This window comes from Ptychodera flava, chromosome 8, assembly GCF_041260155.1.
Source record: "Ptychodera flava strain L36383 chromosome 8, AS_Pfla_20210202, whole genome shotgun sequence".
NCBI classification, from domain to species: domain Eukaryota; kingdom Metazoa; phylum Hemichordata; class Enteropneusta; family Ptychoderidae; genus Ptychodera; species Ptychodera flava.
This window is the reverse complement of record NC_091935.1, coordinates 5,061,121-5,079,626: the sequence shown is the minus strand read 5'-3', so window position 1 is coordinate 5,079,626 and position 18,506 is coordinate 5,061,121. Positions and strand designations below refer to the sequence as shown.

General features: G+C 37.8%; 1 protein-coding gene and 1 long non-coding RNA gene across 3 annotated transcripts in view; both read right to left on the bottom strand.

The window, feature by feature from the left end:
• Window positions 1–18,506, bottom strand: part of LOC139138270 (insulin-like growth factor 1 receptor) — a 129,510-nt gene that overhangs the window by 96,623 nt on the left and 14,381 nt on the right. The window contains exons 13-18 of one of the 2 annotated variants that reach the window (XM_070706579.1): window positions 18,318–18,472; window positions 17,603–17,728; window positions 17,048–17,124; window positions 16,777–16,817; window positions 15,903–16,099; window positions 13,488–14,587 (exon numbers count right to left, since the gene is read on the bottom strand). In XM_070706579.1, coding sequence (XP_070562680.1) covers window positions 14,573–14,587; window positions 15,903–16,099; window positions 16,777–16,817; window positions 17,048–17,124; window positions 17,603–17,728; window positions 18,318–18,472 — 611 coding nt within the window. In that variant the 3' untranslated portion in view covers window positions 13,488–14,572. Of the gene's footprint in view, window positions 1–13,487; window positions 14,588–15,902; window positions 16,100–16,776; window positions 16,818–17,047; window positions 17,125–17,602; window positions 17,729–18,317; window positions 18,473–18,506 lie in introns of those variants that run through there. The other variant, XM_070706580.1, reaches the window with a different exon arrangement.
• Window positions 1,902–7,595, bottom strand: LOC139138271 (uncharacterized). The gene is made up of 4 exons (XR_011553569.1): window positions 7,328–7,595; window positions 5,243–5,500; window positions 2,847–2,932; window positions 1,902–1,986 (listed from the first exon to the last, which is right to left on the bottom strand). It is a non-coding gene; the product is annotated as an uncharacterized lncRNA (long non-coding RNA).

Below are 18,506 nucleotides of genomic sequence, written 5' to 3'. Positions count from 1 at the left end.
TTTCATATCAATCAAAGTAACTTTTCTGGGATATTAGAAAAATTGATATTTTCAACCCCTAAAATGGTTACCATGGAAACATGGGGCAGTGAAATCGATATCATATTTGGTCTTTTCGACCCATAATACCCTACCTGTGAAATGTTCACGGAAATTGAACCTATTATTATTCACGTTATTATTTCTATATAATACTTATATTAATTATTATTATTATTATTTTCTTCTTCTTCTTCCGTCCTCAAAATGCAACTGCTGTTGCACCTAGAGACTTCAAATTTAGCACATAGGTAAAACGCCTCACAAGTCATTTTTGATCACATGACCATATTAATGGGTCACGTGACCTGGCAGCCATATTGAAATTAAATTTCCAACTTGGCTTAATTTGCATAAAAATAAATCAATCAAATTCTGTCCGATATTCGATATTTTTGTAGACCATAGGGCTAGGCTCCTTCATGCCAAATTTCAAGGTAATAGGCCCTGCCGATTTTGAGAAGAAGATTTTTAAAGTATTATTTTTCTGATTTTTCATTGACCTTTGACCTCCCCTATACCTATGCAGCTAAGCTATGGCTATGGCTTATTCTGGCCTATGTTAAAGTCCGTCTATTGGAAAATGACCACTAGGGGATCAAATTGCACTCCACAATTTTGGGGATTCCACTTGACCTTTGACCTTGGTATCTTCCTGCAACTCATTTATTATGCACATATCTAATCCTGGGCTTGCTAATAGAGCTAGAGGTCTGACTTTTGGCACATAGGGATAACTATGGGAGCAAAGTTTTTCAACAATATGTCACATGACCAGCCACTTCCTGTACCTCATTAATTATGCACATATCTAATTCGGGCAAGCCAAGAGGTCTGATTTTTGGTATATAGGGAAAACTAAGGGATACAATTTTTTTGACAAAATGTCATGTGACCTCGATGACCTTTGACCTCAAATATACGTATTTGTCCATTACTGAGTAACCACAAGAGCTACACCCTTCATATTTGGTATGATGGGACACCTAATGATGACACATCCTGTACCTCATTAATTATGCACATATCTAATTCTGGGCCAGAGGATAGAGCTTGAGGTCTGATTTTTGGTATATAGGGATAACTATGGGATACAATTTTTTGTCAAAATGTCATGTGACCTCGATGACCTTTGACCCCAAATATACATTTATGTCCACAACTCAGTATCGACAAGTGCTACACCCTTCATATTTGGTATGATGGGACACCTAATGATGACACATCCTCTACCTCATTAATTATGCACATATAAAATTTTGGGCAAGCCAATAGAGCTAGAGGTCTGATTTTGTTATATAGGGATAACTATGGGATTCAATTCTTTTAACAAAATGTTACATCACCTATATGACCTTTGACGTAGATTTCACAAATACTACCATAGCCTTCCATGTTTTCGCATATGTATTTCTCTATTGCCCCTGGCACCGAAACCCGGTTATCGCTGCTTTGCAGCAATATTTCACTCTTATTTTTGTGTCGATTTTCTGTACATTAACGACCTCCAAATGCTTAGTGTGGAACCATTACACGTAATTTTTTGCTTTACAAGGAATGAACGAGGAATATGACTGTATAAACAGACAGAATGACGTTTCACTCTGCTCTGCTCGCAGAAACAGTGCAGTCTATCTGCTTGTATTTCCGAACGTACAAGACTCATGATGCTGTAATTTTCCCCGTCTACGAACCCTCATATCCATTTCAAGTTAATAAAAAGAGAACAGATTGATTTTCTGAAATAATTAATCAAGGTCGTGCCAAGTGACTTCGTCAATATACAGGAAAGCTAACGTTAAGTACCGTAATTAAATATTTGTGTACTAAAATACAATTTAATGAATTATCACTCACCTGGTTTCCATGGACAATATGTAAACTGGCGTTTGATGACTTGAGTGGAAAATCTGTGATCACGAAAACAGTACTTCCAATCTCTAAGTCCTTAACACCATAATATAATAATACTTGTTTAGTTTTACATGTACCTAACATATTCCTTTCGCTATGTTTATTTTCTAAACTGCGATGCATAATTATTTTTTTGTAAATACATACATGTCAATTGCTATTTATTGCCCAAAATACATCTATCAGACAATGTACATTTGTTGAATACAGTAACACTATTGAAAGTCGCTACACTTCCAGCACAATCAATTAATCGAAATTGTACAGTTCACATTATAATTCCTACATTTTAATGTCCAGGGTTCGTAGGAACCCATAATGACACTAAGGCAGCAAAATTACTGTTAATTAAGCATAATATCTTCCTCGGTTGCTTTAAAAAGATCAGTTATGACTTTCCAAGGCTACCTGCAACTAGTACGATGGTCGTTGGAATTCAAAGTTATTCATCTAAAGGGTAATATGATAATTTACTAATCAAGATTTGACTGGTAATATCGTGAGATATGTGCATCAAAAGGGACAAGTTTTCTAGGAGCATTGCTTGTTCATTTATTACATACATACATACATACATACATACATACATACATACATACATACATACACATACATACATACATACATACATACATACATACATACATGCATGCATTCATGCATGCATGCATGTATGCATGTATGCATGCATGCATGCATGGCATGCATGCATAGATACATACATAGATAGATACATAAATACATACATAGATACATAGATACATACATACATACATACATACATACATACATACATACATACATACATACATACATACATACATACATACATACATACATACATACATACATACATACAGGCGGTATACACGTAACAGTTTAAAACTCTATACCTCATTAATTGATAAGGTGAAGTTTTGCTTCACTTTATATTCGTTTAATTCTTCGTCGGTCAGACAGTCCGTTGCTCCAGTTTTCCCTAGTTTATAAAAATATTTTGCCCGTGTAAGATCGTTTTATTCTACGCAACGTACCGGTCACCATTGACACTCAACGAAAATAAACTTTCCAGTTTACCCGGGATGGTGACGTTTCAAATTTGCTTTTTCGATCAGTTTGAAAGTGAAAGAAATGTAGGTGTTCAGAGCGTTAGTTGACCTTAAAATATAAACACAATACTACAATGCAATCTTGAAAGTGGATTTGCTTGACGGTTCGCCTTAAAGCCCCAATAGCTGATAATTTTATGCATTATTTTCATGATTTTATTTTCAAACCAGATTTGGTTCGTTTAAATGTACTTGCTGAAGGACGTGTATTGTATCACTGCTCGCTGATTTGGACCATGCCTATATGTTTTGACAGGTTTAGTAATAAACGGGTGCCGCACCAATAAAATGGCGCCCCACAGGAATATACAAAAAAACAAAACAAAACAAAAAACCAAAACAAAACAGTATTTCCTGCACATATACATCCTGATCATAACAGAAACAAGTATGATGCCATTTACTTGAATGTACAACACACGATGGCTAATATTTTATTGTTGTAATCTTTATTTTCTCTGTCATATGATAAGTTTTGAAAATTGCGGGAAATCTAAAATGACGTTAAAACCTTTGAATTGACATGCCACTCTCGACACTCATGGCAACTTAATACGCTTTTCCAGTCTCTAATGGGTCTTATTCAAAGAAAACTCTTGGAAAATAAAGATATTTTGAGATCGATTTATTAAACATTTGCAGCTATTGGGGCTTTAAACGGCGTCAAATATCGCCATGCCGCTAGCGAAGAGAAAAGTACGCATTGAAGTGACGACGACTGACAATTTGCTACCAGTTTAACAAATGTATGCGACTAAAATATACTATAATCCCTTCCCCTCCTTGTTGAAGTTGGATATTATCCATCAAACTATTATAGTCAAGTTGTCATATTGTTTTTAATTGCCCTGACATGATGTTCTCACTGAGAACTTTTTTGCGATTGTTTATTTTGACACGGTTGGCATTACGTAAACACAATGCCACGTAATTTGGAACATTCCTCATGCAAATGCTAAGGTCATTTATTTGATATCCTATAAAGAATTTACATACAGTGATTGATACGCCATACTATGTGATGCTTACAGTTAGTGCCATTATTCTTCGGTGGGGCAAGTTGGTAATTACCTACCAATTTAGCTAGGGATATTGCAATATACCAAGGGAACTTCCTAAGCCAAACTCTGCTTTCCTATCTGGAGCGGCAAGATGAGATCTAAACAAACACAGTGGGTAATGAGATTTTACAGCCAGCAATGGTGATCTGATAACTGGGACGAACCATTTTCATGTAGGTTCGTTAAAAGGGCACTGGGTTGGGGAATGAAAACTACAAGGAATAAAACACGATCTTAAGAGATCATATCGTGCCTTGTCTTCTTTTTGATAAATATTACACATAACTAGGTTTGAAAAAGCTGCATGAAGTAACATCATTACAAAACATGGTATTTTGTACAAAAGTGTGAGATCACTCCTTGTACATTGATCTTTCAAAAGTTGGTCTTTACTGTGTGGTTCACAGGAGTCTAATTCAAAAGCAATCACCGACTCATAAAAAGTCAACTTACAGTCTGTCTTGAAAGCTCCATCGAAATTGGAGACAAGATGACAAAATTGTACAAAGCTACGTGAAGTTGAAACTATGATAAATATCGCTCAGAGAATAAATGCAAACAAACGGCACTTCAGCATGTCATCGCCCATCTCATTCTCAGTACCTTGCCCAAAACATCCTGGAAGGTAACAATCAAAAGTTTGACATGATCTGCATCACTAGGTGCTTAATTTTTTGTGAGTGAAGAAATCTTTGATAGCAACCAGTAAAATATTGACAAAATACTTTATTTAGAATACTTGTACTGTAAAAAACCAGCCGGCAATCAGAACAGTGTTCAACATACTACGCAATAAACTGAGCCACACATACAAAATCACTACCAAAGTTCCCTCTGACCAGCTATTACTGAAATATAAAGCGGACAGTGGAGTACATTTATGGTTCATCCCGGTATCAGATCACCATTGGTGGCTGTAAAATTTGTTACCCGCTGTGTTTGTTTAGATTTCGTCTTGCCGCTCCAGATAGGAAAACAGAGTTTGGCTTAGGAAGTTCCCTTGGTATGTTGCAATATCCCTAGCTAAATTGGTAGGTAATTACCAACCTGCCCCACCGAAGAATAATGGCCTCAACTGTAGTATGTACAATCATATGACTTGGAGCGTTTCTAACTTACCGGGACAACAAAACCTCACTGTGTAATTTTCACATATGCCGTCATCCTGCTGTTCGTGTAAACAAACAAATCCTTTCGCATCATACTGACGGAATCTTTCGCCTGTTTTGTGAGCAGATGTACCATTTGACGTCTTTACATCGATTGCAGACGGATTGTTACACACCAGATTCGGAAAGTGCTTGTGTAAGCGGAGCAGAGACTCGTTTTCACCAAACGACTCTTGGTGTTGGTCAAACCACCGGGTCCAATACCCACCTAAAAAGAATATGATCCAAAGCTTATCCTGCACATTTTTGAAGCGAAAATGATGGAAAACATCAAATACATTGAATTATAAGAAAGGATATCGCATAGTGACATTGTCCTAGCAATGCTACTGGTCACTGTATGCGCAGTGGTACAGCTTTAAGTTGTGTAGATTTTACTAGAACTAATTCATATAGTGAGTTTTGAAAAGTCTTTATGCAGTCAAAAGGACAGACACTGGTGTCCGCTGATGTAGAAAATATGGTCATGTAAAGACCATTAATATTCAAAACGAGCACAGCTGTAGTAGTGTGCGCACTTGAATCGAACAGGAGACGCTCAGGGCTAGATTTGTACTCAATACAGTGCCCGAGGAGATTCTTTCCTGAACTAAGTCAAGAATTTCATTTCGTCTTCCTTCTGAAGCTCGGAATATGTCTGTTTCAACTATTCGCTTCCATCACAGCGCCTCTACATTCAAATCACCTGCTGCTGTTGTAAGAAAGTAGTCGTTCATGCTGAAAGTCGGGGTTCAAAGGCTGGCCCCGTCGGAAGTCACAACGGAATATGCAGAGATCGACGTCCGACTTAGACTCGAAATGATAGCAGATATGAATTCAGAGGTGCATTGAAAGCCATGCATCGTTGCTAGTTAATTGAATAAATTGTATGATGGCAATCGGTCTCCGAACTCTCGGCGATACGTGCGTATAGCGGCCTTTCTGTTTCCCAACTTCCTATATTTCCATTGCATACCACAGTGGCCATCGCCGTGTATCGAAGCACAATTAGACGACTGTGAATGAATTCAGTAAATTTTGGATAGGATACGAGCTCACAACGTACACCACAGCCCCTGGCCAGCCCACAAACCCTGGTTATGAGCCACGCTCGAATCGTGTGAACCCTGCAGACTTCCGCAATTTTTATTCAGGCAAAGGTGTAGCTGCAGTACTGTAGCTCGAAGTTTTGCCTGGTTATTTGGATCTGGTTTTGCCGTCTGACTCAATTACCCAGGCAAAACCTAGAGCTACAGTACTGCAGCTAGCAAAGATAATAATCGGTAGCTCCTGGTGTAATAGATAGTTTAATAATTATGTTTCTCTGATAAGCAACGACTATATAGGCAGTGTTTGCCAACAACCAACGTCAATATGACAACGTTGCCTATTGTGCGCCCTAGGCGCTGAATTCGTTCTTTCAAAAATGCTTGTTTTACAGCGGACATTTCCGCATTTTTGACCTGTGTTAGTCTAGGTGATATAAACGGGAGTTTGTCTGCTCGAGAGATTATAGCGGAGTTTGATTGCCAACGCAAAAACCACAGACAAATTATTGTCTGTGCAACAACAAAGACAGCCCTCGAATACGACAGATGTCAAGGAACCAGGAAGTTTACCATCGTGAAGTGGTGATGTCGAAGCATAGACAGCATACTACATACACAGTAGACTATACTGTCTATGGTCGAAGCGATGTCGTTCACAGCTCAGGATATGCCATAACTGGTTGAAGAAATGTTTAGTTAACGATGGACAAGATGCGAGACGACAAATAAGCAGTCATATCAATGTTACGAGACACAAGTTGCTAATCGTTCTAGAACAACAGGAGTGTAAGCTAAATTTGGCAATCTAGCTAAAGGCGGCACGCAACCCCCCTCCTCCACCCCGCCTCCCAGTATGTAGAATCATGGACGTTTTGTGGTACGTCCATCGTGGAACTAAACCACAAGTTTTAAATGACTGAAGTCAGACAATTAATATTCGAAAAATATTCATTAATATTCGAAAAATTGGCACGCTTATTGCCATTACAGTTACAAATAAAACGTACCTGAAAGAGTTACAATGCAGAGAAGCACAAGCACTTGAACTAGTCGCGCCATCACTCTGTTTTGGTCGTTTTGAAGTCGCCTACCCTGCACAGCTCACTGCTATCATTTAAATTATCGATCGAGGATGATTGTGTCTCGATCTTAGGTTCCAACGGACTGTGATTGTTGGCACAAAAAAGCGGTATACTGTAAACCTCCTGTGTAGTAGTTTTAACCACAGACAAGGAGAAAAAGACAGACTAGCCTTTTGATGTCATGGTCGTCTCGGTTAACTATGGCCTCTTGATATTAAAATGGAGCTTAACATGTGTCAGACTTCTCAGAGACTTCGTGGACGAGATTTCCCACAGTGCTTTGCGTACTCTGGCAGAGTTCCCGTACTGTAAATAAAGCCATCAAACCCAATTCTGCCGGCGTGTTCGTTTCAAATTACACAAGTATTACGGTCCCCTGGTACCTCTAAAAGTACTTCCTCTTTAAGGAACATGGCACGCAATGAATATTAGGTTTTGACGTCATCTTTGAAAATTTCTTGAATTGAATTCGGGTTCTTTGTCATAATGGTCTCAATTTACTTCCACTTCTACATGTCTTTCGGTAAAAATAATTAGGTTGTTCTCTTTTTTCATACAGTGCAAAACAAGAATAGTGAAATGGAGGTACATCTAATTGAGCGAACAATTAGCGCCTGACCGACTGTCACTATTCTACATTGAATATACTACCCCGATCTCTGCCACAATACAATTACATCTTTGACCCAACAGAAGTGCTGTATTAATGTCAGCCATGTCACATCTTGATCCATTTCTCCCTTTCAGATACTTATCAAGTCAATTTACGAGACTTTATCAATGTTCCAGCAACTCACCCAACCTTCCACCTGGGCCAAATATAACCTTGACAGCGGCTTCTGTTACCCAGGTACAAGGTCATCCTTCCTCGCAATCGATCGTAAAACTCTCTACCTTGATTTTTTTCTCATCTTCACCCTCCATTTTCGTTCCTAATCTCTCATTTACTCTTCAGTCCATGAGTTCATTATGTTCGCAACATTACGATACCTTAACTTGGGCATACGAATTTCGTGGTCTCTCAGATTTGAAGTAAATCTAACGATATCAAAGTGGATTTGTGTACTGTTTTTACTTTGTTTTATTTCATCCTTGCCAACGAACAACCAGAATCAGCCAAGTTGAACCACGACAGCAACAACTAGAAGGAGGTAAGTTTGTACTCAGTCTGATTAAAATAAGATGTAGATTACGGCGACGTCTACTTGCGCGGTATTCTCTTGGTACAGACGTCGCCGTACTCTACATCTGATTTTAATCAGATGGTGGTACTATGACAGAAATACAGTCTTAAGGCAGAATGACGCTTAGGAGAAATATTCAATTCTCAATTTTTTACAGTACTTTTCTGATCTACCACTTGTGGAGGCTAAGTTTAAAATTCTTGGAGAAAGAAACGTATTCATCATCGTAGTTTTTCGAAAATTTAGTTTTCCAATAGAGTTATCAAAGGGATGACGGTCATTTTGAATTTCAAATATCAATAAATTTAGGTAATTTGTTTCTCAGGTACCATACTTTGCATGGTGACCCCTGATAGCTATTTTCTCATTTGGTGAGAATACGTTTGAATGTTTTCATTGAGAAAAGTTTGAGAAAAAGTTTAAATCTTTCATTTTCGAGGTGCACTCTCCCTTAAGGTAGAACGCACCTCGGGGACAGACATTCGGACTCTCAAACTTTTACAGTTCTCTTCTGATATACCAATGTGGGGGTTCATTTTAAAGCTCTTGGTGAAAGAAAACTTTTTCACCGGCTTAGTTTTTGAAATTCGAAAATTTTTATTTTTCGCCATAGAGTTAACACAGGGATGGCGGCCATTTTGAATTTCTAATATCGGTAAATCTTGGGTTATTTGTTTCTCTAGTACCAAAATTTGCACGGTGACCCCCTATTTTTATTCTTGATTTTGAAAGAGAATGATTGAAAGATTCCTTGAAGAAAGTTAGAGCAAAAGTTTAAGTCTTTCACTTTCGAGGTGCATATTACCTTAAAGAAATGATCACAAATATTGACAAACATGTGCGTGTCTATATTCAAGGTGGATTGTGTCATAAAGTAGTAGCTCTAAGCCTCACATATGTGCAAATCAGAAAGAGGTCTGAATACGTGATTTCTTAGACTTGGTTCAAGTCTGTGATTTGTGAATGTTTTAGTGGAGTGAACGCAATGATTTGTATTCTGCTTTCATGTGAAACGCGCGCGTGAGTGGACGCGATGAGTAGGGTGAACGCGATGAGTGGAGTGAACGCTAATACAGCGGAGTTTCACCAAGGCGACCCAAGTATTACTGAGTTTTCACACTGTTTTCTCTATCATTTTCTCTTCTTTCTTCATGCTCTGAATGATCGGAATAAATAAAATAAATGGTTCATATAACCTACCTAACCTAACCTACCTAACCTAACCTGTGACTCTTTATTTATTTTACACTCCATTACAAGGACGTATATCTCTCATACACACATGCTGTAATTAATTAGTCAACACAACTAATTATGCTAATCCGTGGACTTATCAGAGGTTGGTCAACATCGGAAAGATAGTGATGTTAATGAAAAAGGGGAAGGTATGAAGATCTTGGGAAACATGTCCCGAGGACGTCCGTAAACCTAGTGGACGCTTATATATTCATGATATGCGCAAACAAACACTGCTCATTATTCAAAAATAAACGGGAAGTTAGATCGAAAGGAACGCTGGAAACGCGCATGCTTTTCGTTGCCAAGTGCCAAATTCTAACATAAGTAGACATGGTCCTGCTCCATGTAAGAAATGCCACCCAGAAAGTATCGACCGACCAAGCAGAAAAAGATCGCCGGAGTTGCCGTTTCATGAGTTTTTCAACAAAATTATATAGATGTATGTTTCACGTCGTCGTTTTCTGGGAGTGTATATACCAAGTATAATTTACAAACCGTGTTGTGGATTCAAGGCACAATGGTGACACATTAGCGGGAGCACACACTGGAGAATTTTGGCCAGCACTGTGAATTTTTTTAAACCAGTCACCTTCATTTCTCTGCACTCGCTATTAACTCCATGTCTACCGGTAACATATCGTTATTTTCTGTCTCAAAGTACGTACCAGCAACAGGCCTTTGACGTCAAAGTCGGTTGTTTTCTGGTATACGGTAGCAACCAAGCTCATGACTAGAATGACTGTACGGCATCAAAGAGTTAAGCTCGCCGGTTACTTTTTTCGCATAATAAAAGAGAGTTGGTCGCTACATGGAGCTAGTTTCTAGCTCCATGGTCGCTACTAGTCTGATCGATTTTCAATCGTGCCTTATGCTGTTAGTGCACAAAATTCCCGAAAGAAGCAGCGCACGGGCTATAAAACTTCGTTTGTACTGTTAGGCTAGCTTTGGGTCCATAGCTGTGGTGTTTTCGGACGGGATTTCTGCCTTTTACGGCTGGTTTTGACTTTAACGTCACCACCACAGCCATGGGAACGTCCATGTTCTGCCCGACAGCACGCTTGTCGCAACTTTGTTTGTCGATATTTCGAAAATTTTCCACCCAAATTGCCAACACTCATCGACAACATGGTTATTAGGGGCCTACCACTACAAGAAATCCGCTAAAAATCACCAAACTATCGCCGTTTTTCCAGCTTTTTCCGACATGACTACTCGCAGACCGTTCTTTTCTGGCGTACAATCAGCGATTGACGAGGCTCAGTGTAGCCCGTCACTAAAGTCACCTGAGGTGACGTCGCAACATCGAAACACAAACTGACATCACCGATGATGTTGTCCACTACTTTAAGAAGCCTGTGAGAATTTTTACCAGCACTGTGAATTTTTTAAACCAGTCACCATCATTTCTATTCACTCGCTATTATCTCCATGTCTGCCGGTAACATATCGTTATGGAGAAGTTTAGTTACACGAAATTACGTTCCATCATCAGCTGATCAGTGATAACCATACGTCGCGTACGTGTAGAACATACGTTCGGAACGGCAAACAACACCTCTACACATACAAAATGTAATCATAATTACGTGTAGTATTTTTTAGATATTCTTGATGATTTCCGCGAATTTAGACAAGAAACCTTGTAAACTATCATGGAAAACATCTTTGATATCATAATATTTCGTAGAGTTTGCACCACTGACCGCAAGAAGTACTTGCTATATGATTTCCTTACATGAACCATGGGTCTATTTTTTACATCCATGCATGAACGAAATGTTGTTGTCTCATTCCACTTGTTATCTGACGCCGCCCCAAAGAGTTCTCCAAACCATATAAAAAACTGTATCAAAGAAAATCGGTTGATTTAATTCGAGGATACGAGCTAGAATATTCCTCATATAAAAATCAATGTTTCTTAAAACTTAAACGAATTTCCAATGTTTGTGAGAAAAAATACATCAAAATTATCGAGAACGCACAGCTAAACTGAAAGAAAGGCAGACGGCCGTCCCTCCACCCACGGACGGTGGGCAGACAAAACCTTAGCAACACCACCCGATTGAGAGAACCACGCTAAACCACACGAACTTTGACCCTAGTCAAAATCAGACTTGTCCCTGGGAAATATGTTTACAAGTTTGCCCACATATAAACAACGTAAAGGTCAAAGGTTTCAACTTCCGACTTCCTGCTTTACGGACGTCCTCATGCCATGAACTGCAGGCAAGGCACTGGCAGGGTTTGCACTGTTCGCGACCATTTAAACGTTTGAAATAAGAGTAGCTGGCTCTCCTCGGCCATCGAAATACATTGGCTGCAGTAAATTTTGGATAAAAGGTCATGACTGGCCGCAATTTGGTAATTTCTGGACACATTTCAGGAGAGCTTCTTACCTTCCCGTTTTAGTAACCATTCCTATCTTTCGCGATGTTGACCAACCCGTAAAATCCCTGATAAGTCCACGGATTAGCATAATTAGTTGTGTTGACTAATTAATTACAGCATGTGTGTATGAGAGATATACGTCCTTGTAATGGAGTGTAAAATAAATAAAGAGTCACAGGTTAGGTTAGGTTAGGTTATATAAACCATTTATTTTATTTATTCCGATCATTCAGAGCATGAAGAAAGAATAGAGAAAACAGTGTGAAAAACTCAGTAATACTTGGGTCGCCTGTGGTTTGCATCGAAAGTTACATACATCTTCAGTTTCATGTTTTGGGCACAATGTGTGTTAGATATTTCATTAACTATTTACTAATTCCTTTATCACCAACATATAAAACACACTCTATAGTGCTGTTTGAATCATTGACAGTGTCTATGCTATGTCAAAACAAAGTTGAAACTGTTTGAAAATAAAGATAATGAATCAGACATCCTTTAAAATTAATTTTAAGAGACGGGTTAATTGTCCGGTGGTAAATGTCTTGTGGTAAGTGTCCGGTGGTAAATAGCCGGGGAGGGAATGGTAGGTGGCAAATGTCCGGGGACTAAATGTCCGGGGGGTAACTGTCCTGTTACCGTAGGAAAAAGCGGCAGAATTGGTTTGCATTATCTTTCCTCATTCTTAAATGGTTGGAGTTAAAGATTGACCATCAAAAAGTGTTTAAAATCATGATAAGCAAAAATGAATCGACTTAAATCCAAAAAAAGCCCAAGCTTTATTGCCAAAGAAAATCGCAGTTTTGTCATATAGTATGTTAAGAACATATTGAGAAAATTTCGCAAAATTTAACAATACCAGAGTAGAGATAATCTTTTTAAAAAATGTCGAAAACGGGAGAAAGTAGAAGCCCGTAATCGGGTGATTTGCACCAATTTGCATAAAATCTTCATAACTTTTTCTCATATAACTTTAAATATTTGTCATACTAAAAGGTGAGCCAACCAATTTTTTCGTCTTGGGTTAACAAAATAATGAAAATTGAATAAATCTTTGCAAACAGTGAATGATTTTGAGCAAAATATGCTGTGTTTTGTGCAAAAGCACTTTAATAATTTTGATTTCAAGATTTACAGATACCGAATGCCCATAAAATAATACCCATCCAGACATTCGTCCATTCTAAATCATTATAGAATTCTGACCTCCAATGATAATCCAAAGAAAAATAATACATAAAAGACCTCACTGATGTTAACTTGCCTATACTCGCTATAGCATTACGAATTCAGATATCTAAGTCATATTTAGGTTATATGTACTTCCGGTGTCGTATGTTCAGAAACAGGGCAATAATACGGATTGTACAGATGTTTTGATTCTAAATGCCGAGTAATGTTATTATATATCGCCAAAATTAAACACTACGAATTATACTCAATCGTTCAAATTGCTTTCGGTAAAATATAATAAATCGTTAAAATGTCCTTTGCATAATTCTAAGAGAGACATTTTAAGAAATAATTTCTGCAAATAATAACGTAGATAAGTAGGCCCTAATCAATTCGTATGCAAATTCCAACGAATCATTCACTTCACGAAATCTGACGAATTTAACCTAAATATTTCATGTCACTTTATTTTTCGTTGTTACCTGACCCTTGTGCAAATCAATCTCATTATTTCTTTTGGCAAATATTTCATTAGTAGTATCAGATTTTTCCACTAGCACTAGCCCTGTTCTTAATGCAGGCACCGTTTTCACTGCAAATGTTTCATGTTTCCAATAAAAATGGAATGACTGAAGGAGAAGCTGGTTGAGTTTTACTTAATTGAAAGTATAATAAGTCACTTGCAAGGATAACTCCCGTAGCAAGTAATACAATCACATTTCAACTAAGCGTCCATTAGAACTATTATGTGTAATATGGATATCTTCATATCGAAATATCCATTTCTTCAAAGAGTGAAACAAACGTTGTGTAAGTAACACTAAAAACAGGGTAGAGCCAAGTGACAGTTATGTTTTGATTTGCATGCAACAAATTATTAGCAGTGTCTGTGTCTCTGAGATTGTCAACTCTCTCTGCCGTCTCAAAAGGAATGAAAATAGAATAATACTTATGTTAAACGAACATTTTGAATACACAATATATAGAGTAGATTTGTCAGAGTAATTTGTATACAGAACACTACATCATAATGATAACTTCGACTGCACACGTATACCGTATCACCCTCACCCATTTAATGGGACTCAACACTTAAATCTCCACTTTTCGTTACTTCGGAAGATGTAATTCTGCAATTGACTCGATAACTGACCGTCAGCACATCTCTTATCCGTGTATAGATTCCTCATGCGAATACACCCTGCAAATGAAAACGCCACAAGTTGTTTAAAAACTGAAATGTAGCTTGTCGTAATCTAACATATAAGAAACGAAGTATTTAAAACACACACACTTACTCTCTCTCTCTCTCTCTCTCTCTCTCTCTCTCTCTCTCTCTCTCTCTCTCTCTCTCTCTCTCTCTCTCTCTCATTGAGATTACAAACATTTTTTCTTTATATATATATATCTTTATACATATTATCTTTATATATATATATATATATATATATATATATATTATATAATAACAAATTACTTGAAGTACAATATATATATATATATATATATATAATGTATGTACAACAAATTACTTGAAGTACAATATATATATATATATATATATATATTATATATATATATATATATATATATATAATGTATGTATAACAAATTACTTGAAGTACAAAGTAATAGTATCTTTGTCTCAAGTTTCATGCATCCTGCAATCGTGCAACAGACTAAATGTGTCTCACCAAAACTCACTTATTTATCATTGAGACGTACCCTGATATTGTGTATAGGCGGCGTTGTCATTTGATAAATAATATTTGTTTAGGTGGCAATATTTTGAATCCAACTCAGAATGTTTGTTTAACAGCGTAGATTTATCGGCATTGATAACGTGTACCTTTCTGATATGCACAGATTACATCGATTGCACGAGTACAGACATTTGTAAGAAATATGCGAAAATGGACACTTTCTCGCTGTTTTGCGAGAAGTATGCTAGAATATACACTATCTCGCATTTAAGTTGTGAGAATTTATTTAGGCTCTCACTCAGCGAGAACTTTGTTTTCTAGCTCTGCATCTGCGAGAAATTCAATTTTCGCAACCAACCAGCAAGGAATTAGTGTAACATTGCGAGGACTGTTTTCTCGTAGATGTAGAACGAGAAAACACAGTTCTCGCTGAGTGCGAGAAAAAAAAATATCACAAATTAAATGCGAGATGGTATGTTTTTTCACATACTTCGCGCAAAAAGCAAAAAAGTGTCCATTTTACGCTAATTTCTCGCAAATTTCTGTACTAATAAATTACGGAACTGTTGGTGTGTATACAGTGGGTGTTCAAATGCATGTGTATTCAAATACTGTGTAATTTGTTGATGAATACGAATTTGCTGCTGTGTCTGCATTTGGAGAGGTACTCCGTTTTTTGTCGCCCAGTGGGTAATTCCATGTCCCTCGACAGACTGACATCTGGTCGTGTAAAATATAAGTACAGCACATTTCATTATTTGCAGACTCTGTCGGGATGATTCATTTGGAACGACCTTTTCGAGCAATACGTACTGTGTTTTCTTTTGTGTACGCGTTGAGGACATCAACGGTCATGGTTGCTGTGACTCGTTCAGTCGGGTCCCAACGCCAACACCGTCTCATCAAATTGTAGAATTTATCAGAGCAGTGTTGAGGCTGTGGTAGACGGTAGCCATCTTTTAATCGTTCAACCAACTGTGTAGTGTCTATGTTATGATAAGGCATATCCCCTGTTGTGAATAAACATGCAATTGAATTGAGTTTTTTCTGATGTTGTAAGCATGGTGAAAGTGATCTTTTGTCAAAACAAATGGATCATAACGGTAGTAAAAATGCATTGTGAGAACTTTACAGTGAATTGCTTTGAAGCATTGTCATTAGACGAACTAGACATATTGTCTATATCGAGGTGTTGCCAATACTGTCAAATGCAATTAATAGCTAAACGGTAACATGAGTCGATCTTAAAAAAATGAACTCTGCAAAAGTTGAAACATTGTCTACCGGGAGGTCAAACGTACTCAAAACAACAACACCCAACAACACACATCACGTCTGCTTAGAACGCAGTCACTTGTTTTTGCTCAGTTCAACAAACTGTAATACTTCGGCGAATTACAATTACATTACAGCATTGCAATTTTTAAATGGCACACAAATTTTAAAAGTTCAAAAATTTGTAAATGCGAAAGGCAATATAAATCTGACAGCATACGTCCTAAACAGCTAGCGGGCTGTGCAGTGCGTGGATATGTTTGGTGTGGTGTTGTTTTGACTGCGTCTGACCTCCCGCTGACAGTGTTGGCAACACCCGATTTAGACAATATGTCTAGTTCGTCTAATGCCAATGCTTCAAAGCAATTCACTTATATAAGTATTATTGTACAGATACTACAAAACAATTTACCTAAAGCGGCAGTCTCCCACATGAACACTCCGAATGACCACCTAAATCCGACAAAAAAAGGACAGCAGTTAACTGAAAACGATTTCTACAAACTGAAGTGAATTACATGTTGAACTTTATATGATTATATAATGGTTGTTACCAATGAACAGTGTTACCTTCCTAATCTAAACCTAAACAGAAATACAGGTAGGTAGCAAGGAAGCCATCACTTTGTGTAGAGGGGGCACGTGATTTCTTGTTACTTGCTGAAGAAAACGGAGTAACTTACATGTCACTCGAATGAGTGTAGATGCTTTCCCTTAACGATTCAGGTGACATCCACCGGATTGGTACCTTAAAATGATGCTGCAAGAGAGAAAGTGATCAAATATGTGATCATGATGAAAAATAGTCTCGACGGTATAGGACAGTTACCACCCAGACAAATATCCTCTGGACAATCACCACTAGACATTTACCTCTCGGCTAGTTACCACCAATCATTTACCACCGCGAGACATTTACCACCCGGATATTTACCCCTAATACTATTTACGAATATATTGATGTGTTGAAATGGGGTAAATGCCCGGATTGGAAATGTCGTGTCCGGTGTTGTATAGTCGGGTTGGGGTGGGGGTGGGGGTAAATGGCAGGTGACAGTTGTCCTGTGAATAAATGTCCCGGGGGTAACTGTCCCGTTACGGAAGTGACAGCGTTTACAATAATACAACTTTGTGCCACTATGCCTTATTGAAGACTGATAAGGTTTTACACTTTTGCCTAATGTTAAGAAAATTTACGGAGGTGTCCGTGCTGTTAAAATAATAAGTATCAGACCCACCTGTGATGGATGTCTCTGATACACTAATGTTTCGTAAACATCTCTCGCCAGTCCAAAATCACCGATTTTAGCCATATCATCATGAGATATCAAAACATTGCGAGCAGCAATATCACGATGTACAACCTGGCAAAAGACATTAGAATTTTGAAAAGGTGAACTCGGACTGAGTCACGTCTTTTTACTGGTTTGACAGTTAGCAATTAGTGGCATCCGAACGGTGATATAATCTATATATTTTTATATACGAATACCAACTCTGATCTTCGTACCGAATTGCAAGTTGCGTTAAGTAGTTCCAATCTAATTGTCGGGGGATTCTGAAAACCTTATAATTAACTGTTCAGTTATGTAGGATAGACTATTGTTCACAGATCTCGACATATAAAAGATCTTGTGTCCCATTTATGACCTACTGAAGCAGACAAAGCTCTGAGCTTGATGCTGGTGACTCACTAGATTACGTCATCAACGTTTACACAAACTTATTAAACGATTGAAGAACGGAAAAGTGATGTGTATTTGCCAATCGTGTAAACCAATAAGATTTGTATAACATGTGTTGTAGCGATATAAATGTAACTACATATATTTCAAGTCTGTAGGCAGGCCTATTCCATGTGCAAACAAGGCCATCAAACGCCAACAATCCCCGATCTCCTAAACCTCAACGTTGAGATTTGATATTTGCAAAGTGTTGGTCTTCAGTAATTACTTTTATTTTCTCCATGTACTGTAGGGCTTCTGCAACATGTAGACAAAATTTTTGTAGTCTTGAGCCAAATGCAACAGAGATGTTCTCAACATTATCAGTCCTGAGGAGAGTATGCATGTCGGTGGACATCAGTTCAGTGATGATACTCTTCTCGCCTGCAGTTATGTATACAATTAATTAGTTCTCTTA